The sequence below is a fragment of the Schistocerca serialis genome, chromosome 9 (assembly GCF_023864345.2).
Source record: "Schistocerca serialis cubense isolate TAMUIC-IGC-003099 chromosome 9, iqSchSeri2.2, whole genome shotgun sequence".
In the NCBI taxonomy this organism is placed as follows: Eukaryota; Metazoa; Arthropoda; class Insecta; order Orthoptera; family Acrididae; genus Schistocerca; species Schistocerca serialis.
Genome location: NC_064646.1, coordinates 419,021,083 through 419,044,818, shown reverse-complemented (window position 1 = coordinate 419,044,818; position 23,736 = coordinate 419,021,083). Strand labels below are relative to the sequence as shown.

Below are 23,736 nucleotides of genomic sequence, written 5' to 3'. Positions count from 1 at the left end.
AAGAAGATAAAAGGCTTCTGGTCGGACAAAAATGTAGGGCAATATCAACAGCAACACAAAATGATACAACAGAGCATAGATTTGATTATGACTAGGAAATCAAGGAACAGGGTGAGTACCTGTGAGCAATTTAGTGATATTGTTGTTCTCACCCGAATCGACAGAAGACCAATGCCAACAACATACTTAAAGTATACATGCCGACGTCCAAAGCAGAAGCTGAATAGATAGACAAAGTATGAGGATATCGAACAGATAATTCAGTACATACGAGGAGATGATAGTCTAATAATCACGGGGAATTAGTAGGGGAAGGAATGGAAGACGGATTACGGGAGAGTGTGGGCTTGGTAGAAGGAATGGGGGAGGAGAAAGGGTAATTGAATTCCAGAATGATATTTTCACTCTGCAGCGGAGGGTGCGCTGATATGAAACTTCCTGGCAGATTAAAACTGTGTGCCCGACCGAGACTCGAAGTCGGGACCTTTGCCTTTCGCGGGCAAGTGCTCTACCACCTGAGCTACCGAAGCACGACTCACGCCCAGTCCCCACAGCTTCACTTCTGCCAGTATCTCGTCTCCTACCTTCCAAACTTTACAGAAGCTCTCCTGCGAACCTTGCAGAACTAGCACTCCTGAAAGAAAGGATATTGCAGAGACATGGCTTAGCCACAGCCTGGGGGATGTTTCCAGAATGAGATTTACACTCTGCAGCGGAGTGTGCGCTGATATGAAACTTCCTGGCAGATTAAAACTGTGTGCCCGACCGAGACTCGAACTGAGTTGTGCGATAAATTTCGGCTAGTAATAGTGAATACACTTTTTTTAATTACGAGAGGTGGAGGTATACCTGCAAAAGGAGTGGAGGTACGGAAAGATTGCAGCTGCAGTTCATAGTGATCAGAGAAGGATTCCGGGGTGAGATAGTGGGGGTTTTATCCTTTTTTTGGTCTTTTGGCTATTTTGGTGCAGACCACCTCCTGTGCTAACCTCTTCAGTTCAGATCAGCATTTTTTAGATGTTTACTCCAATCTCTCTTCCTGTGCAGTTTTTAACCTTTACAGCTCCCTCAAGTACAATGAGAGGTATTCTCAGATGTCTTAACACGTGTCGTATATCCCGTCCCTTCTTTTCAGTGTTTTTAATAAGTTCCTCTCTTCGCCGATTCTACAGACAACCTCCTCATTCTTTATCTTCTCAACCCACTTATTTTCACCTTTTTTTCTGTAGCACCATATCCTAAACGCTACGATTCTATTCTGTTCCGGTTTTCCTACTGTTCGCCGGCCGCCCGGTGGCCGAGCGGTTCTAGGCGCTACAGTATGGAACCGTGCGCCCGCTACGATAGCAGGTTCGAATCCTACCTCGGGCATGGATGTGTATGATGTCCTTAGGATAGTTAGGTTTAAGCAGTTCTAAGTTCTAGGGGACTGGTGACCTCAGAAGTTGAGTCCCATAGTACTCAGAGCCATTTTTCCTGCTGTTCATGATTCTCTACCATGTAATGCTGTGCTTCAAACCTACGTTCTCAGAAATATGTTCCCCAATTTAAGGCCTGTATTTGCTATCAGCAGGCTTGCCTCGACCGGAAATGGCCTGTGCTAACCTGCTTTGTCACTGTCATCCTTGCTTCGTTCGTCATGGGTTGTTTCCGAGGTATCAGAATTCTTTCGTGATCAGTACTGATAAGCTTTTCGCTATTCTCATTTCACATACTTCTCACTACTTTCGTCTTCCTCCGATTTACTCTCAGCCCATATTCTGCACTCAGACTTCATTCCATTCAACAAAATCTATAATTGTTTTTCACCTTCACTGAGGATAACATCATTGCTCCTTCTGTATGTACGAGTAGATTGAGCAATAGGGACAAAAGACTGCACTGCTGTGTTAGCACCTTTTTAATCGAAACGCTTCGTTCTTGGTCTTCAAAACTTATTAACTCCTCTTTGCCCTTTTACACATATTACTCCTACTTCTGTCAGACTTTCGAATATCTTGCACCATTTAATAACGTCGAACGTTTTTCCTGATCGGCAAATGCTGTAAAAGCGATTTTATTTCGCTGCAGTTTTGCCTCCGTTATGAAGCTCAACGTCAGGACTGCCTTTCTGGTGCCTTTACCTTTGATAAAGCCAAACTGATCGTCTAACACAAACTCAATTTTTTTTATCCATTCTTCTGTATCATATTCTTGTCAGAAACTTGGATGCATGAGCCGTTAAGCAGATTGTGCCATAGTTCTCGTTCTTATCTGCTCTTGCTATCTTCGCAATTTTGTGACTAATATGTCCTGAAAGTCTAATGGAATAAATTCTACAACCAGCTCAACTCTTCCCTTGGTTGCCACTAGCCCCAGTGATTTTAGAGATTCCGATAGAACGTTATCAGCATAACCGTCGTATTTGAAGTTAATCTTCCATAGCGTTTGTAAATTCTGATACTAATCTGGGTCTCCTGTCTTTTCTATGTTAACCCTCACTTCTTCTTTTGTCACGTCATGAGACAAGTTCCAACCCTTAAACAGGTCTTTCTTCTACTCTTTACAATTATCAGATCCCTCTTTTGCGTTTAACAGTGGCGTTCTTATTGTACTTTTGATGTTGCCACCCTTGATTTTCATTTTCCAGAATACTGTTTTGACTTTTGTATATGCTGAATCTGTCCTTCCGACGAACATTTCTTTTTCGATTTCTTCTCGCTTATCCTAAAGCCATTTCATCTTGGCTTACCTGCACTTCCTATTTATTTCATTTCTAAGTGATTTATACTTCTGCATTCCTGTCTCTGAACGTTTTTGTACTTCGTTATTTCGCTGATTAATAAATACTACTACTAGATTTCTCTGCAGTTACCTTCCTTGTAGTAATGTTTGTCCATCCAACGTCTGTGACGTTGTTCGCTTCTCTTCAACTGAAATATATACTGTGGTATTCCTTACAGCAGTATCCACATCTCTAGCGAACTTCAAATATATCATTCATTACTTCAGCATCTCACTTCCCTCCACACTGGTTCTTTCTGACGATTTTATTAAATTTCAACTTACTCTTCATCATTACCTAATTGTGAGGTGAGTCACTGGGCGTTTTCTCTACCTGATCATGATGTAATGTAACTGGAATCTTCCCACATCTTCCTGCCTTTTCCAAGTATACTTCCTGCACATTTGATTCTTGAACAGATCATTCGCTATTAGTAGCTGAAATTTGTTGCAGAACTCAATTACTCTTTGTCCCTGTCATTCTTTATACCAAGCCCATATTCTCCGGTAACCCTTTCTTCTACTCCTTCCCTTGCAACCGCATTCTAATTCCCCTAGACTATTAGATTATTATCTTTATTTCCATAATTGCTTCTTTTATGTAGAGAATGAACAGTATTGGCGAGAGACTGCATCCCTGTCTGTAACTGACTCTGTCCAAGCTTCGGTGTCATTTTCTGTTGCTTTTGATATTACTCTATATTCTTCTGACCACCATCATTAGCTTCTTTCCTTTTCATATCGCTGAGCCCGCTATATCTACATTGAGGCTTAGCATTTCCCTTTTCATATTTTCTAGCTTTCCTAATACGTTCGAACTTCTGGCAGCCCACTCACCGACCTTGTGGTCTCCTCCCCCTTGGTAGTCCCAACCCAGATATCCGACTGGAACTGCTGAAATTGTGCGCTACTGTTCTTTGTTAACGTAGTTTCTCTCTGTAAACGTATACACTTTTTCGATGAGTTGTTCCTCTATCTTTACCATATCGCACACCTCTTCGGTTAAGACAACATTACCGCAGTGTGGATCAACACGATATGTGCTGTTTCATGTAGAAAGTATGACAATATTCTATTGTTGTTGTTGTTGTTGTTGTTGTTGTTGTGGTCTTCAGTCCTGAGACTGGTTTGATGCAGTTCTCCATGCTACTCTGTCCTGTGCAAGCTTCTTCATCTCCCAGAACCTACTACAACCTACATCCTTCTGAATCTGCTTAGTGTATTCATCTCTTGGTCTCCCTCTACGATTTTTTACCCTCCACGCTGCCCTCCAACGCTAAATTTGTGATCTCTTGATTCCTGAGAACATGCCTTACCAACTGGTCCCTTCTTCTAGTCAAGTTGTGCCACAAACTCCTCTTCTGCCCTATTCTATTCAATACCTCCTCATTAGTTACGTTATCTACCCATCGAATCTTCAGCATTCTTCTGTAGCACCACATTTCGAAAGCTTCTATTCTCTTCCTGTCCAAACTATTTATCGTCCATGTTTCACTTCCATACATGGCTACGCTCCATACAAATACTTTCAGAAACGACTTCCTGACACTTAAATCTATACTCTATGTTAACTAATTTCTCTTCTTCAGAAACGCTTTCCTTGCCATTGCCAGTCTACATTTTATATCCTCTCTACTTCGACCATAATCAGTTACTTCGCTCCCTAAATAGCAAAACTCATTTACTACTTTAAGCGTCTCATTTCCTGATCTAATTCCCTCAGCATCACCCCACTTAATTCGACTACATTCCATTATCCTCGTTTTGCTTTTGTTGATGATCATCTCTTATCCTCCTTTCAAGACACTGTCCATTCCGTTCAACTGCTCTTCCAAGTCCTTTGCTGTCTCTGACAGAATTACAATGTCATCGGCGAACCTAAAAGTTTTTATTTCTTCTCTTTGGTTTTTTATACCTACTCCGAATTTTTCTTTTGTTTCCTTTACCGCTTGCTCAGTATACAGATTGAATAATATAGGTGAGAGGCTACAACCTTGTCTCAATCCCTTCCCAACCACTGCTTCCCTTTCATATCCTTCGACTCTTATAACTGCCATCTGGTTTCTGTACAAATTGGAAATAGCCTTTCGCTCTTTGTATTTTACCCCTGCCACCTTTAGAATTTGAAAGGGAGTGTAACAGTCAACATTGTGAAAAGCTTTCTCTAAGTCTACAAATGCTAGAAACGTAGGTTTGCCATTCCTTAATATTTCTTCTAAGATAAGGCGTAAGGTCAGTATTGCCTCACGTGTTCCAACATTTCTACGTAATCCAAACTGATCTTCCCCGAGGTCGGCTTCTACCAGTTTTTCCATTCGTCTGTAAAGAATTCGTGTTAGTATTTTGCAGCTGTGAACTGATAGTTCGGTAATTTTCACATCTGTCAACACCTGCTTTCTTTGGGATTGGAATTATTTTATTCTTCTTGAAGTCTGAGGGTATTTCGCCTGTCTCATACATCTTGCTCACCAGATGGTAGAGTTTTGTCATGACTGGCTCTCCCAAGGCCGTCAGTAGTTCTAATGGAATGTTGTCTACTCCTGGGGCCTTGTTTTGACTCAGGTCTTTCAGCGCTCTGTCAAACTCTTCACGCAGTATCGTATCTCCCATTTCATCTTCATCTACATCCTCTTCCATTTCCATAATATTGTCCTCAAGTACATCGCCCTTATATAGACCTTCTATATACTCCTTCCACCTTATCAAAACAACAAACATAAATCAATGATATAATAATGAAGAGTTTATTTATTCTTCTTTGCTTAGAACTGGGTTTCCATCTGAGCTCTTGATATTCATACAAGTGGTTCTCTTTCCTCCAAAGGTCTCTAGCTATCCCTGCTTAGCAGTTTGGCACTTCCCTGTCGATCTTATTTTTGAGACGTTTGTATTTCTTTTTGCCTGCTTCATTGACTGCATTTTTATATCTTCTCCTTTCATCAATTAAATTCAATATTTTTTTCTGTTACACAAGGATTTATACCAGCCCTCGTCTTTTTACCTACTTGACCTTTTCTGCTTTCACTGCTTCATCCCTCAGAGCTACCCATTCTTCTTCTACTGTATTTCTTTCCCCCATTCCTGTCAATTGCTCCCTTATGCTCTCCCTGAAACTCTCTACAACCTCTCGTTTAGTCAGTTTATCAAGGTCCCATCTCCTAAAATTAGCACCTTTTTGCAGTTTCTTCAGTTTTAATCTACAGTTCATAACCAATAGATTGTGGTCCGAGTCCACATCTGCCCCTGGAAATGTCTTACAATTTAAAACCTGGTTCCTAAATCTCTGTCTTACCATTATACACTCCTGGAAATTGAAATAAGAACACCGTGAATTCATTGTCCCAGGAAGGGGAAACTTTATTGACACATTCCTGGGGTCAGATACATCACATGATCACACTGACAGAACCACAGGCACATAGACACAGGCAACAGAGCATGCACAATGTCGGCACTAGTACAGTGTATATCCACCTTTCGCAGCAATGCAGGCTGCTATTCTCCCATGGAGACGATCGTAGAGATGCTGGATGTAGTCCTGTGGAACGGCTTGCCATGCCATTTCCACCTGGCGCCTCAGTTGGACCAGCGTTCGTGCTGGACGTGCAGACCGCGTGAGACGACGCTTCATCCAGTCCCAAACATGCTCAATGGGGGACAGATCCGGAGATCTTGCTGGCCAGGGTAGTTGACTTACACCTTCTAGAGCACGTTGGGTGGCACGGGATACATGCGGACGTGCATTGTCCTGTTGGAACAGCAAGTTCCCTTGCCGGTCTAGGAATGGTAGAACGATGGGTTCGATGACGGTTTGGATGTACCGTGCACTATTCAGTGTCCCCTCGACGATCACCAGTGGTGTACGGCCAGTGTAGGAGATCGCTCCCCACACCATGATGCCGGGTGTTGGCCCTGTGTGCCTCGGTCGTATGCAGTCCTGATTGTGGCGCTCACCTGCACGGCGCCAAACACGCATACGACCATCATTGGCACCAAGGCAGAAGCGACTCTCATCGCTGAAGACGACACGTCTCCATTCGTCCCTCCATTCACGCCTGTCGCGACACCACTGGAGGCGGGCTGCACGATGTTGGGGCGTGAGCGGAAGACGGCCTAACGGTGTGCGGGACCGTAGCCCAGCTTCATGGAGACGGTTGCGAATGGTCCTCGCCGATACCCCAGGAGCAACAGTGTCCCTAATTTGCTGGGAAGTGGCGGTGCGGTCCCCTACGGCACTGCGTAGGATCCTACGGTCTTGGCGTGCATCCGTGCGTCGCTGCGGTCCGGTCCCAGGTCGACGGGCACGTGCACCTTCCGCCGACCACTGGCGACAACATCGATGTACTGTGGAGACCTCAAGCCCCACGTGTTGAGCAATTCGGCGGTACGTCCACCCGGCCTCCCGCATGCCCACTATACGCCCTCGCTCAAAGTCCGTCAACTGCACATACGGTTCACGTCCACGCTGTCGCGGCATGCTACCAGTGTTAAAGACTGCGATGGAGCTCCGTATGCCACGGCAAACTGGCTGACACTGACGGCGGCGGTGCACAAATGCTGCGCAGCTAGCGCCATTCGACGGCCAACACCGCGGTTCCTGGTGTGTCCGCTGTGCCGTGCGTGTGATCATTGCTTGTACAGCCCTCTCGCAGTGTCTGGAGCAAGTATGGCACACCGGTGTCAATGTGTTCTTTTTTTCCATTTCCAGGAGTGTATAATCTGATACCTTTTAGTATCTCCAGGGTTCTTCCATGTATACAACCTTCTTTTATGATTCTTGAACCAAGTGTTAGCTATGATTAATTTATGCTCTGTGCAAAATTCTACCAGACGGCTTCCTCCTTCATTTCTTACCCCCAATCCATATTCATCTACTGCGTTTCCTTCTCTCCCTTTTCCTACTCTCGAATTCCAGTCACCCATGACTATTAAATTTTCGTCTCCCTTCACTACCTGAATAATTTCTTTTATCTGATCATACATTTCATCAATGTGTTCATCATCTGCAGAGCTAGTTGGCATATAAACTTGTACTGCTGTAGTAAGCGTGGGCTTCGTGTCTATCTTGGTCACAATAATACGTTCACTATGCTGTTTGTAGTAGCTTACCCGCACTCCTATTTTTTTATTCATTATTAAACCTACTCCTGCATTCTATAACATTGAAAAATATTCTACAATATTCGTAAAATTACGTGAACATTATAGAACAATTTCGAATGTTTTTCACTTGAAAACTACATTGCTGCGAAAGAGATAGAAGGATCCTATGATAACGGCTACTTCAGACGCTCGTATCTCCACAACTTCAATTGCTACCACCGCACGGTAACTGTCTGCGGGAGCTTTAGGAGGTATCGTCAACTTAACCCACAAACACTTCAAAATAAGCACAATTGTGCAAGGACGTTGCAGAATACCAAAACTGTTGTCAACATCCCCACAGAAAGCTATCACATTCTTTATCCAATAAAGTAATCAATTCCTGTGAATCCAGTACGTTATTCTGCTGATATTGTTTCTTTTTTATTTCAAAGAAAACTAATCAGAGAATGTAACTTAATATGAGTGCCGGCCGATGTGGACGAGTAGTTCTAGACGCTTCAGTCTGGGACCGCGCAACCGCTACGGTCGTAGGTTCGAATCCTGCCTTGGGCTTGGATGTGTGTGATATCCTTAGAGCCATTTGAACCATTTAATATGAGTTTTAAAGTGGCCATAAAAACCATTGACAGCAGAACAGAATGTATAATCAACACAACAAAAAGAAAATAGCCCAAATTAAGAACTAGGTCATAGACCTGGAAATGAATTTTTGTATTTGGAGCAACTGAAAGTAACGGCTGCATGGGCAGCAAAATAAAGAAAGGAGTAAAAATGACCCGAAGTGCTTTTGGTAAACTGAATAGTTTTCAGAAGTAAATTGGTAATACTTCTGGAATGGAATGTGTACGCCGGCCGCGGTGGATGAGCGGTTCTCGGCGCTTCAGTCCGGAACCGGGGGACTGCTACGGTCGCAAGTTCGAATCCTGCCACGGTCATGGATGTGTGTGACGTCCTTAGGCTAGTTTAAGTAGTTTTAAGTTCTAGGGGACATGACCTCAGGTGTTAAGTCCCATAGTGCTCAGAGCCATGTGAACCATTTTTTGGAAAGTGTACACTCAGTGTGCAAGAGAGTTTTCGACTGACGGCAGTGTGGCATTATGTTTTAATGAGAAAACCTTTCAAGTACAAATGGTTGCTCAGAGAGCACGGAGAGGTGTATGTTTCCAACTAATAGGAGTGGCAAATAATCAAATGGATCAGGGAATAGACTGGAATAAAAGTCGGAATTAAAACTGCAATGAGGACGAATTTGAAGTCTTTGGGACAATTAGCCAAGTAGATGGTATATGCACCACAGGAATTCTTTTCTGTATTGCAAGTGACAAGAAAACCGACCCGGTGATGTAAGGCAGTCAGGGCGGATGACATTAGAAAATATGGAGGAAGACACATATACAGGGTGTTCAGAAAATGTGTCGAATACTTTAAGAGGTGGTAGGACTCATCAAAATAAGAAAACTAAGTCCAATAAACATGTGTCGGGGCCGGCCGGTGTGGCCGTGCGGTTCTAGGCGCTTCAGTCTGGAACCGCGTGACCGCTACGGTCGCAGGTTCGAATCCTGCCTCGGGGATGGATGTGTTGCGGTGTAACGACGTATTAGGGTTTTCGTTTGATATATGTATGACCATGTGCAGACTTCGTCACCCACGTCAGTTACACTCACTTCAAAAAATTATTTACATTTTTTTTTAAATTGTCATAGAATGGTTCTTGAACGAAACTGTAAAACATCCGTTGAGTCGTATGCAAAGAATTACATCACTTGGGCCAATTGGTTTTCGTAACTTTTTCCCAATTTAAATTTCGTTTGTTTCTCGTCAGAAAATTATATCGACACACGTTATCTTGATCTAATCGATATCAGAATAACACATTAAATAAACTTTTTTTTTTAGACTCAAAGTTTCGGCCAACGCTGTCTGAATCAATAATCTTGTCAAATATATTATTAATCCGTTCACATAACTCTTCATAAATAAATCTTCACGACACGTGTTTCAACTTTAGTAGCATGCACTATTTTTATTAGCTTTCTACACATACAGATGTGAACTTGAGCGTTGACAGACAGTGACTAACATTTCAATAAGACTAAGCTCATTATGACGTCATTGTTGTACAAAAAAGAGTATAAAAATTCATTTTTAATTTTTAGAAACACGACGCAACAACTCGGTTCCAGGATCTTCTGTTGCTCCTTGGCTGTCGACCCGCGACGTATAGCGGCCAGCAATTTCCTCTCTGGTCGCGGCAACGAAGATGCTGTCCCCGTTCGTTGCGCCGATCTCTCCGTACATGAAACACATAAAAAAAATACAAAACTTTTAGATAATTCACATTTATTACAAATAATAAGAAAACACATAAACAAAAACTAAATTAAACTTATAGTCACCTGCAAACTGGGCTGACTTGGTGGATGGGTGACGTTTAATTTCGTCCCACTACATACCCCACCCACAAGCTCAGTTTGTCAGGTTTTAACCGAAATTAAAACTGTTCAATATACAATATTTAACTGTTAATACATTTTCCTCACATTTTACGTAACCTAGAGTCCTTGCTATTAGAGAGATTTAATCCTTTTAATACGATATCGTTGTGACTATTTGTCATTTACTCTTAATTGTGCTCTTATGGTAATTCGTAACCGAATATAGGGAGATTGCTCCTCTTCAGTTAATAGTTGCTAATAAATACTAATTTAGTACGTTCTTTAACGTTGTACATTAGGACAGAGCGTTCAAATTGTGATAGATTAGTTTCAGCTTCATTTATTTACTAGAGTTATTCTTTTCAAGAATGTATATTACTAATAAGTTTCTCACAATAACTAATAGTACTATTTACTTTACGTCATTCTCTTCCCTAATGCCTTATTTATGCCTGAGGTCAAGAAGAAATCAAGCAAAACTCTCTTTAGAATCTCGGCACGGCTTTCTTTACCTTCGGACACCTTGTTGGGTAATGGCCATTTATTTAGGAGAAACAAGCGAGAGAGCCCCGTTTGGTGTGTTCTGTATTAACACTATTGCAAACCTCTATTAAAGGCACTCTGCTATGTTCTCGTGAGCCATATAGCTCTGGACGCCCATGGTCCCTAAAACTATTAACCATCCCCTTTGGTTCCTACTATCCGAGTAAATTTAAAATATGCAAAATTCCTTTTGACCTAAGAGCAAAGTTTCTTCCATATAAATCCCCCTTTGGGTTATCTTCCTCTTTTTGAAGTACCAGTAGATTATTGTAGAACACATGTTTAAGCTTTCTGTCATTTATTTAAAATAACACGTAACTATCACGAAAAACTTCACATGAATAAACTATGAACGCTCTTCCGTGTGTAACATATACTAAATATTAACTTATTTAGGAATGAAGGGTTTCATTTGATCAACACTATATAATCCTTTAATTACACCTGATGAAGGTTCCATAAGAAGTAATGCTTTGGGATGTACAATCTTATGTACAACATATGGACCTTCAAAGATAAAGAAGAATTTTCTACATTCCTTATCGATCTTAGAACTTTTAGGATGAGATCGTACTAGCACAAGATCTCCTACCTGAAATGAGGGTTCTACAGCCTGTTGATTATAACTTTTAATTCTCCGTTCGGCATTTTTTACAATCTGTTCGCAAACTTTTTCGTCTGGAATATCTTGTTGTATCTCATTTACTGGTGGCCAAGGTAAAGCAGCTAGTAAAGGCTCACCTATAATTCGTTTGCCTAAAATTTCTATAGGTGATAATCCCGTCGTTAGGTGAGGCAATTCATTTAATATCTTTTCGAATTCAGGCATTAGTTTGGCCCACCGAGTATGTTTATGTGCACAATAAGTTCTACATAATCGTCCTAATTCTTTCATGACTCTTTCTACTAAATTACTTTGAGGGTGATATTTCGAAATTAAGATATGTTTGATTCCATATTGTCTTATCATATCTTGAAATCTTTGACTAATAAAGGCACTACCGTTGTCAGACATAAGTCGTTTAGGAATGCCCCAGTTAACAAAGTAATTTCGGGTGAGGCAGCGTATAATGCTTGCTGTATTCGCTCGTTTCAAAGTATACAGTTTCACATGTTTGGACCAACATTCCATTACAACAAACACATATGTTAATCCTCCTGAACTCCGAGGCAGAGGGCCGAAAAAATCTAATGACAGTAGATCCCACAAACCTCGAGGAATTACAGCATATAATTTATAACGCTTGGATTTGTTATTAACTTTAACCTTTTGACAGGTTTCACAAGCCCTAATAATACTTCTCACAATACGTGACATATTTTTGAAATAATAATACTTCATTAGATGTTTAATACATTTATGAATTCCAAAATGCCCGTAACCTTCATGAATATAAGTAATTAACTCGTCCACAACAGTTTCCGGAATGCAGATTTTCCATCTTTGGTGTTCCCTCTGTGCTTTCCAATACAACAAGTCGTTAAAATATAACCACACACCCCGGGTGTTAACTGTTTCGTCCCCATTATTAAGGTTTTGTATAATTCGTAGAATAACATTTTTCTTTCTTTTATGTAATACGGTAACCTACTACTTAGGACCCGTATTAGATGACTTTCAATTAATTTAGCACGGTTTAAATTCCATTCAAAATAATTCCTATAACCTCTCCACCGTTTAGAATATGGAGGAGGGTCTAACAACTCTAAAGTTAAGTGTTGTTGTTTTCGTCTTGACCAATAATTTTGCTTAAACTGCTTAACAAAATCATCCCAATCCCTGAATTCATTTCTATGCAGTACTGCCCATTCCGCAGCTTCTGCTTCTAAATGTCCTATTACAAATTGAATGCGTTTTTCATTACTCCATTTAGGAGATAATGATGTTTCAAAAGCTTTTATAAAGATTATAGGGTGCAGTTCGCCTCCTGGTTTGAATACAGGAAATCGACTTGCTACATTTGAATTTGTTGTTATGTCATCCAGACATTCTGCGAGAGAAATAGTCGGATTTTGTTTAGCTGGCAGAGACGGAGTTGCATCGGATTGGCTTGCCGTGACTGCCTTATTCATATTGTTGTCGTCCGAGCTAGCAAATTCGATGCGACTGTTGTCTCTGATTATGTTATTACCTCTGCTACCTGAAATGTTCTCGTTATTATCTAATTCCGATAACCGTTTAGTAATTTCCTGTATCCGCAGTTCTGTATTGGATACGCGATTAGCTAATATCGATTCTTCACTGTGTTCACGATGTGAACGCTCTGTACCTTCATCAATGTTATTATCTTTGGCAGTCTCAAGGTTACTGCATATTTCAGTAATTAAAGATTTCATGTTTTCGATTTCGGTATGGTCCTTTTCTACTTGATGAGTTAATGTCTCTAATTCTACATTATCTATTGAAGAAATCTCTACAGGTTTGGTAGAGACCTCTTTAATAGATTTCAATAATTCTCTGCGAACAGTTTCTGTTTGCATAGAAAATTCATCTCGTAACATATCGTTATTTTTCTGTATTTCATTTACAACTAAGATATTGACACTATCTAGTCTGTCGGTTAAGTCAGTAATATCGTGTCGCATACGAGCTTTTTCCTCGCGCGATTCCTGGATATATTCTTCTAACCTTTTACAATTATCAGCAATCTTATTACTAAGTCCTACTAATTTTTCCTGCATTTCAACTTTAGAAGACTCTATTTTATCACTTAATTCTCGACTGGTTTCATTAAGATATTCCTGCAACCTGTCTGTTGATTTTGTTAGCTCCCCTTTAAGTCTAGCAGTAGATTCCTCGTTTGACTGTTTTAATTCCTGTTTTAGTTCCTGTTTCAATCTAGCAGTAGATTCCTCATTAGACTGTTTTAATCTAGCCATAGATTCTTCGTTAGACTGTTTTAATTCAGCTAGGAAATCCCCGTTAGATTGTTTTAATTTAGCTATCGCCCTAAAAAGGGATCTCATGCTCCTATCGGACATAGATTGCTCTTCGTCTGACATTTCACTTCCCGACATTATTGTAAGATATTAACTATTTACACACGCAGACTTGTAATCAACAATCCTATAAAAGCACACTTCCTATGTACAACACTCCACTTCCAACTTGAAACAAACTCACCGGACACTAATATTGTAATTTGTAGTTCTCGATGATTAGTGTGCTGCTATGGGCTGCAGATGTAACAGCCGTCGATGCAGCCGCTGAGATGCTGCGACCCCGCTTCCGCACCCGGCAGGACGCTGAGTCGAACACCGGAAACGTCGCTGGCTGCAACCACGCCCGGCACCGCCGTAGACAGGCGAAGCCCTCAGCAACACCTCTAATACCAGCCGGAGGAACGCCCCGCAGCTGACGTACTGGGCCTACTAGTTTAGGGAAAAAAAAGGTTGTCGGGGTTTGCAGCGTTCAGCTGCTGCCCAACAGATGCGCCTTCTCGTGGAACAACTGCGTGACCGTACTGCTTGGCTGCGGCTCCGTCAGATGCCCACACCCACGAAGTCGCCGCTGGCTGGTGAAGGCTCCACGAAAACTCGCGTTGACTTCCGAAGGACTCTTGATGTTTTGTTTCGTACCTGTGTGCCTTAGTTGCACACAAGTCCTGTTTCTAAGGTCGCCACGGTGCGGTGTAACGACGTATTAGGGTTTTCGTTTGATATATGTATGACCATGTGCAGACTTCGTCACCCACGTCAGTTACACTCACTTCAAAAAATTATTTACATTTTTTTTTAAATTGTCATAGAATGGTTCTTGAACGAAACTGTAAAACATCCGTTGAGTCGTATGCAAAGAATTACATCACTTGGGCCAATTGGTTTTCGTAACTTTTTCCCAATTTAAATTTGTTTGTTTCTCGTCAGAAAATTATATCGACACACGTTATCTTGATCTAATCGATATCAGAATAACACATTAAATAAACTTTTTTTTTTAGACTCAAAGTTTCGGCCAACGCTGTCTGAATCAATAATCTTGTCAAATATATTATTAATCCGTTCACATAACTCTTCATAAATAAATCTTCACGACACGTGTTTCAACTTTAGTAGCATGCACTATTTTTATTAGCTTTCTACACATACAGATGTGAACTTGAGCGTTGACAGACAGTGACTAACATTTCAATAAGACTAAGCTCATTATGACGTCATTGTTGTACAAAAAAGAGTATAAAAATTCATTTTTAATTTTTAGAAACACGACGCAACAACTCGGTTCCAGGATCTTCTGTTGCTCCTTGGCTGTCGACCCGCGACGTATAGCGGCCAGCAATTTCCTCTCTGGTCGCGGCAACGAAGATGCTGTCCCCGTTCGTTGCGCCGATCTCTCCGTACATGAAACACATAAAAAAAATACAAAACTTTTAGATAATTCACATTTATTACAAATAATAAGAAAACACATAAACAAAAACTAAATTAAACTTATAGTCACCTGCAAACTGGGCTGACTTGGTGGATGGGTGACGTTTAATTTCGTCCCACTACAGTGTGTGATGTGCTTAGGTTACTTAGGTTTAAGCAGTTCTAAGTTCTAGGCGACTGATGAGCTCAGAAGTTAAGTCGCATAGTGCTCAGAGCAATTTGTACCACATGTGTCAGAAAATGCGTACACTCTGAGATAAGACCAATGAACATGTACGGGAAATTCATACTTCCTGCGATGAACACGTGTTCACAGAGGGTGTTAAACGTGGCGTCCATTCATGAGAATGCAGCACTCTGCCCTCCGCGTAAAGAGTGACGCACCGTTTTAAGTAAACGCAGTTGTTGCTGTACACGCTGGAACGCATTGAAGACGCGACCGTGTAGTGCCCGCACATCGTTTATTGGCGTGGCGTAGATCAATACCTTCAAGTGTCCCCATAACCATACATATAAGGGATTAAAGTCTGGGGAACCTGGGGAAAGAGCACGCCTAGGTGTGAGCCTCCCTCCCACCCTCCCGACCTATCCAACGGTCCTGAAATATCTGCGTCAGATGTTCTCGCACATTATGACGAGAGTGTGCTGGTGCGCCAACATGCATGAGCCACATTACTATTCGTTACTGCGATGGCACAACCTCCAGCAAGGTAGGCTCTGCATTAATGGGACAGCCCAGATAATGCGCCCCAGTTAACCTTTGTGGTAGCATCTATGGCCCTGCTACGCCAAGTACGCCTGCCCATACGTTAATTGAGAATCGTAGTTGATGCTTTCTTTCCTGAATTGTTTGGGGATTTACATCTGCCCATACATGCTGGTTACGGAAATTCAAAATAGCATCTCTTGTGAACTCTCCCTCATCGGTAAAATAAAGTCTTGGATGTGAACTATGGATCTGTGGCACACTTCTTTAGCAGCCATTCACAGAACCGCCTTAGGGCCTGAACCCGCTGTAGGTGATACGAGTGCAACAATTGTTCATGAAGTATCCACCCACCCCAGACAAGAGAGAGTCACAAGTCTTCTGTTGCTGCTAATCGTCGCACACAGGTCCCATGGGTTTCTTTCACCGAACGTAGCACACGCTCCCTTATGTCAGGCGTGCGGGCTGTGCGATGCTTTCTACTGTCAGTCTACGGAGGTGCAAGGATACCTGTATCCCTCAGACGCTGGAAAAGTCTGCCTAACAGCCTATAAGAGGGCGCTCTGCGCTGTGGATATTTTTCGGCGTAAAGGGCACAGGCTCGCAAGCTATGCCTATTTGCTAAACCATAGCAGAATATGGTATCCGCCATTTCACTTGTCGAGTAGCGGAAGGGAGAAAACGTAAATGTACTACACCATTTGTACGTACATACAGCGCAGTAATTAGTAAACACAAAAGTGAATCCGCGTTTGGAAGAAGGTAAAACATGATACGTACCTAGGGTTGACGTACTGTACAAGAAAGCACACAAACACGACGAAAACAAACATAACATACAACATGACTCGAACAACACAACTGACTGCAGACCGCCCAATGGCAGGTAGAGTGCTGTGAACAAGACGACGTAACAGCCTGCCGACACATTTGACGGAGCGCCAATGCAACATCTGTGCTTCGAGTAATATCCGTAACAAAGCGTCGTGCAGCTCTTCCTATAAACACACGTTTATCTCGGAAGTATGCGTTTCCGCACCCAGTATTATTGGACTTATTTTTCTTGTTTCGATGAGTGCTACCACCTCTCAAAGTAATCGACTATTTTTTAACAACCTGTATATGAGGATTATAGCTCGTGGAGCTGAGTGTAAAAAGCGTTCTTCACGATTTCGCATGACAAAAAGCCAAATGAGGTTAAGTCTAGTTCTTGTGTCCACCTAGGAACTTCAATTGATTGAGTAGTCTAGGAATAATACTACAAGTTAATGAAAAACTATTCTGAAAATATAAAAGTTTTACTTAGTGTTTAAAGATTTTGGAAGTTCCAAAAAGATTCCTTGCATGTTATTCAGTTCCTAACAGGGGCGATGGCAAAGAGGGGGGCGGGGGGATGGGGGCTATAGCCCCCCCCCCCCACCAATGGAGTATCATATTGCACTGTATAAAATGACTTCATAAATCAGCGAATATATTACTCCAACAGATTCAATCTTTTTTTATAATTATGTAGGTATATAGGTTGCAATGTATTTCAAACACATTTTAACAAAAGAATAATAGCAGCAAATAACTTACTATCCAAACCAATAAATATCATTTAACTTAAAATGGGCATCTTATTATTTATTAATATACGTTTTTACCCTGAACTCCGAAACAGTTACCAAAACTTAAGCAAAATCAAATTTTACCAATTTATCGGTGGAGGACTCCAACTATCCTTTTGTTAAGCGATATTCCATTTCCCCAAACCTCCTCCCCCCCTCCCCCCCTCCCCCCCCCTCCCCCCCCCCCCCCCCTATTAGCCCCCGATTCCTAAAGCATTACTCTCTGCACCCTGTCTGCCATCATATGTGGGTGTTTGCTACCAAATTGTGAAACACCATCCTGGGCATTGTAAAACACCACCCTGGGTACTGTACAGGGACTACACCAAACACCTGAACGTAGTACTGTTGTTGCTCGGACACGTTCTTATACACAATGAAAAGTAGTTACGTGCAGCCGGTCTTCATTGCACGATATTGAGTCATGCATTGAGAATGGATATTGTTGAATCATGGACGATAAATAGTTTGGGCAAGAAGAGAATAGAAGCTTTCGAAATGTGGTGCTACAGAAGAATGCTGAAGATTAGATGGGTAGATCACATAACTAATGAGGAGGTATTGAATAGGATTGGGGAGAATAGGAGTCTGTGGCACAACTTGACAAGAAGAAGGTATCGGTTGGTAGGACATGTTCTGAGGTATCAAGGGATCGCCAATTAAGTACTGGATGGCAGCGTGGATGGTAAAAATCGTAAAGGGAGACCAAGAGATGATTACACTAAGCAGATTCAGAAGGATGTAGGTTGCAGTAGGTACTGGGAGATGAAGAAGCTTGCACAGGATAGAGTAGCACGGAGAGCTGCATCAAGCCAGTGTCAGGACTGAAGACCACAACAACAACAACATTGTTGAATCTTAATATAGCTGCGAAGCTTGTTCTACTGACTGTTTTCTCACCCTGAAGTACATAATAACAATGTGTGAGACACTCCACCTTAGACCATAAAAAAATGTGTGTGAAATCTTATGGGACTTAAATGCTAAGGTCATCAGTCCCTAAGCTTACACACTACTTAACCTAAATTATCCTAAGAACAAACACACACACCCATGCCCGAGGGAGGACTCGAACCTCCGCCGGGACCAGCCGCACAGTCCATGACTGCGGCGCCTTAGACCGCTAGGCTAATCCCGCGCGGCCCTTAGTCCATACATCGGATAGACAAGGCTTATTTTCATTGACTTATGGCGTATGATACTATGTTTTGGGGTAACTCTTCTCATTTTCAAAAGATATTTTTGTCTCAGAAATCGTCGGTTCGGGCAATAAGTTGCGTAAGTTCGCGAACCTGTTGTCGACCCCTGTTCATTATTCTGGGTATTCTGACATTGGCTTCTCAATATTTATGTTCCTTACTATCATTTCTTGTTAACAATATGAGCTTGTTCCCAAGAATTGGCAGCTTTCACTAAGTTAATTCTAGGTAGAAAACCAATCTGCATTTGGATCACACTTCCTTGACTCTTGTGCGCAAAGATGTGCAAGACAATGCTGCATCAATGTTCAATAAGCTATCGGAAGAATTCAAAGATCTTAGCAGTAATCTACGCGCTTTCAAATCGAAACAGAAGAGTTTCCTCATGTGTCACTCCCTCTATTCTGTCGAGGAGTTCCTTGAAAAATTAAGCTGATTCCTGTGTTACAATATTGACTGCGTTTACTTAAACTTATAGCCTGTCTTTTTTTAAGTTCATAAAGATTTTATTTTTATCTGTTATACTTTTACGTTGTAATTTCATGTAGTGACACGTCGCATAACCTGGCGGATTTGCTTCTCAATTTGGTCCTACGGCACTAGACGTTTAAAAAAATAAAAAATCATGAAAGGGACAAAAACGCAATGAGTGACGAAGTGATTTGTGTAGCTTGCATACAGTCTAAATGCATAATATAAGGAAGACAAATTCTGGCGAATGAATCTGTACTGCATGCCCCACAATACGAAAGATGATGAATAGTATCACTTGTAAGTTTCCACTAATATACAGCACCAATATGGGTTTTCCAGTGGGTTGCTTTGTAACTCGTAGCTCGTAACCAGAGAATGCATGAAACAAACCTCATTGCAAGCTTTCACATACAAACCCGAGTACAACCGCCAGCCAATCTCTCCGTCAACATAGCATACACCGTTCGGCGAACAGCGTCGTTTAGACTCCTTGCCTTGCCTGAGCTAAGACTGTGTTCACCGCAGACATCGATTAGTGGGCAAGATTATCTTATCGAAAATGCTCGCGAGTTAGCAGGTGCGGAAAAAATGAGAAACTGAAAGCTGGCATACCTGACAGACAACTTTCAAACTCGTTGATAATGTTAGCTATTGGGGTTGCGCTATTCCTAGAAATTATTCTAGGTAATGTCACACTGAAAAAAATTAAGTACCATCCGATAGGCTGAATTGTGAAGACGGTTACCAGTCCCATTACCAGTCCTCCTCAACTGTATCCACGGATACATTCGTCACATTCTTTTCATATCTTCTTATTCAAATTCTTCAAATAAGAAATTTACGGATCATGACGGGGATTTTTATGTTAGATTAGATACCGTTACTACATGAATACTCTTACCAGACCTCATCAATAATAAGCGTAGTTGTATCCATTACACTCTTCTCATTTTATCTTATCCATATTTCTTTAAACAGAAATTCACAAATCATGAACGCCATTTTTATGTTTATATTGGGTTCTGTGATTCCTGTTATAACCCTGGAGAACGTTCTAGCTGCCCAGTGAACTTTGGTAGCTACCCAAGAAATGCAGCTTAATAATAAAAGCTACTAATATTATTTTTACTTCTTTTTTTGCAGTGGACATGAATAGGGCACTGATCAATAAAAAGATAGATCCAGAAAACATTGGCTTCAAGGTGAGTAAACGCTTATTTTGTTATCCTTCTCAAATTGTTTGTTGCAACAAAATACACTATAATACTTGCAGTCTGTTACTCGTAAGGTACAGCGACGCTGTTGTTTCATTCCTCCATTGTATTACACTGCTACGTCGTTACAGCTCCACACTGCACACGTAAACCTGTATTACGCCACTAACGACGAAGATTCAACCGATACTTTTGACAAAGTAAAATAAAAACTACCCCGAACGCTAACACACCGAGATAACCGAGAGCAATGACAAGACAACGTGTCGTTTCTGCAGCCACTAAGCACAATACAATGTTCAAATCAGTATGTCATTGTTTAACTCAGACACGACTCATCCTAATAACTGCACAAAAGTAGTCACGGTCGGATGGAAACCATTGTAGTCGCAGTTATGTTACATCAAAATTATAAGGAATAAAACTAAAAAGCTGGATGCCGGACTAAGAGTAGAACAAACAGAAACGTGGAAACGTATGACGTACATGGACACCTCTGCACGTGATTTCCATACTGCAGTGAATGCTACATGGGTCCTCCCGCTAATGGTGATGATAATAATGGCAGTGGTCAAGATGAGATAGTCTGCTGTATTATATACCGTAACTAATTGTGTTGGCAATAAAAATCCAACCGATCTAGATGGCACGGTGTAGTACACTCAACCCTAATTTATATTTAGGTTTTCATTAAAGACGACTGTCAATAATTCTTCCATCTTTTATCACGGCAGGCTTCCTGTCCAAGTTGATGTTGTGTTCGGTCTTTGACAACTTTGGTAACGATGAGATGTCAGGCACAAGCGTAATCCTCCATTACTACTAAAAAATTTAAAATGTTACGTGCTACAATATGCTGATGTTATTATATAGTTTAAATAATCATATTCGTATTTTGAGAAATATAATCCTAATTTCTACTTGCATTTTCAGTGTTTTGTGTTCTGTCTTCTCAACAAGTACGAGTGGGTAAGTATAACATGCACGGAATAGTTTTCTATTGCTTCAGTTCAAACAAATTCATTTTGCTTTAGTTTAAATTAATGTTCTTGAATAGTGTGAACGGCATTTTTTCTCTTGAAACAACAAAATCTACCTTTTTCTAGATGGATGACGAAGGCGGCTTCCTCATAGCAAACATGAAGCACAATTTGTCCGATTCTCACCTCGACCAATTAAGCATCGATTTTCTCGTTTATAAATGTTCTGCGACAGGTAAGTAAACTGCTGTCGGCATCTTGGTGTACATAATTACTTTAGGAAAAACTACGTAAAACTGGCCTAATGGTTTACCAAAAACTATCAAGTGCGTAGAGTAGAATGAATCATTTTACAAAATTTTGTTCTCATATCACCCAGAGGTATAGCGTAGGAAGACAGTCATGCGTCTGTCTCTTTTTCACCATTATCGTTTCGCTTTTGTCTTTGTCATTTTCTTTCAATGCCAAGTTCAAGGACAAGACTTTATGATACACTTCTGTGGGATTCTGTTACCTTTTTTCTCGCTGGATTCTTTTCTTTCTGATTTTCGTCGCCATCTCGTCCTTCACTACACTATATTATCCATCCGTATAACGCATTCAAATATGTTACATATTTTCCACGGTTTTGTCATCTAACTTATGTGATGAACTAATACAACGTTACCCTTACTGATCCTACACCTTCGGAACATTTCCCAGTGCAGCCTAACACTTGGCTTAACTTCTCGTAGCTGGAGTTCGCAATGTAAAGTTTTGTAAATGACATCGTGGTAGCCTTATGGCAGTAGAATGATTAATTTGTACAACCCGTTATTGCAATTTCGGCCGTATGGCCATCATCAAGTTCTGGTAATTGTGTTTTAGCGCATGTCGAAACTCGAAAAATCTCACATAAACTCTGAAAGAAACAGAAAAAGACAAACCACAAAGGAAGTGGAATGAAATGTCGTGTGACGAGGGCCTCCCGTCGGATAGACTGTTCGCCTGGTGCAAGTCTTTCGATCTGACGCCACTTCGGCGACTTGCGCGTCGATGGGGATGAAATGATGATGATTAGGACAACACAACACCCAGTCCCTGAGCGGAGAAAATCTCCGACCCAACCGGGAATCGAACCCGGGCCCTTTGGATTGACAGTCTGTCGCGCTGACCACTTTTTTTTTTAATCTCATTTTGTTCGCTTTTGTTCGTTGTATCTGCTCGGGGCGGACGTCGATAGACACCCATTTCAGTTCGTTGTTGATCCATTAGCTCAGTTTTTTTATTACCGAGGGTAGCTAACCCTCTGACCGAACACGCTGAGTTACCGTGCCGACATCACTCAGCTACCAGGGGGGGACACAAAGGAAGTATCCGTTTGGTACGGAGATGGATTGATGTGATTTACATATACACACAAAAAATGAGTATAATTTCAAAAAAAAAAGATTCATAATTTATTCAAGAGAAAGAGATTCATTAATTGAGCAATTCAATAAGGTGCTGGTCCACCTCTGATCCATATGCAGCAGTTATTCGGCTTGCCATTGATTGACAGAGTTATTTGATGTCTTTCCCAGGGATATCGTGGCAAGTTCTGTCCAATTTGCGCGTTAGATTGTCAAAATCACGAGACGGTGCTTCAAACACTCTCATTGTGGAAGAGATCCATCGACCTTGCCGGCCAAGGTAGGGTATGGGAAGATCGAAGACAGATAGCATTAACTCTCGTCCTGTGCGGACGGGCACTACCCTGATGAAATGTAGGACAGGGTGGCTTGCCATGTGGGGCAGAAAAATAACGACGTAGATTATCGTCGACGTACCGTTGTGCTGTAAGAGCGCCGCGGATGACGACCGAAGAGGTCCTGTTATGAAAAGAAAAGGCACCACAGATCATCACTCTGTTCGTCGGGCCGTATGGCGGACGACGGGTTGGTATCTCACCATTGTGTGTGTGTGTGTGTGTGTGTGTGTGTGTGTGTTTGTGGAGTGTTCAGACACGTCTTCTGCCCGGAATCTTATTCAGGTCAGGTTACCTTCCATTCAGAAGGCTGTTGCACGCAGCGAATGTTATATTGACTTGTAAATAATAGATTTCAGCAATCAGTCGTCCTCTTGAAATTTTATTGGCAAATTAATATTTCAGCTAGAAATTAGCCATACTCAATGCACTATCATTTTTTATCAATGCATGTAATGCCTGTTGGTCTGTCTTGATCCACAGTTCATTGAACAGGCATTACATGCAATGATCAAAAATGATAGTGCATTGAGAATGGCTAGTTTCTAGCTGAAATCTAGATCTGCCAATAAAATTTCAAAAGAACAACTGATTGCTGAAATCTATTAT

The 23,736-nt window shown here is 41.4% G+C and overlaps 1 protein-coding gene across 1 annotated transcript in view; it reads left to right on the top strand.

Annotated features, from left to right (window-relative positions):
• Positions 1 to 23,736, top strand: part of LOC126419265 (uncharacterized) — a 43,722-nt gene that overhangs the window by 12,784 nt on the left and 7,202 nt on the right. The window contains exons 3-5 of the mRNA XM_050086423.1: positions 20,351 to 20,409; positions 21,355 to 21,390; positions 21,528 to 21,636. Of these exons, the coding sequence (XP_049942380.1) occupies positions 20,351 to 20,409; positions 21,355 to 21,390; positions 21,528 to 21,636 (204 nt within the window). The remainder of the gene's footprint in view (positions 1 to 20,350; positions 20,410 to 21,354; positions 21,391 to 21,527; positions 21,637 to 23,736) is intronic.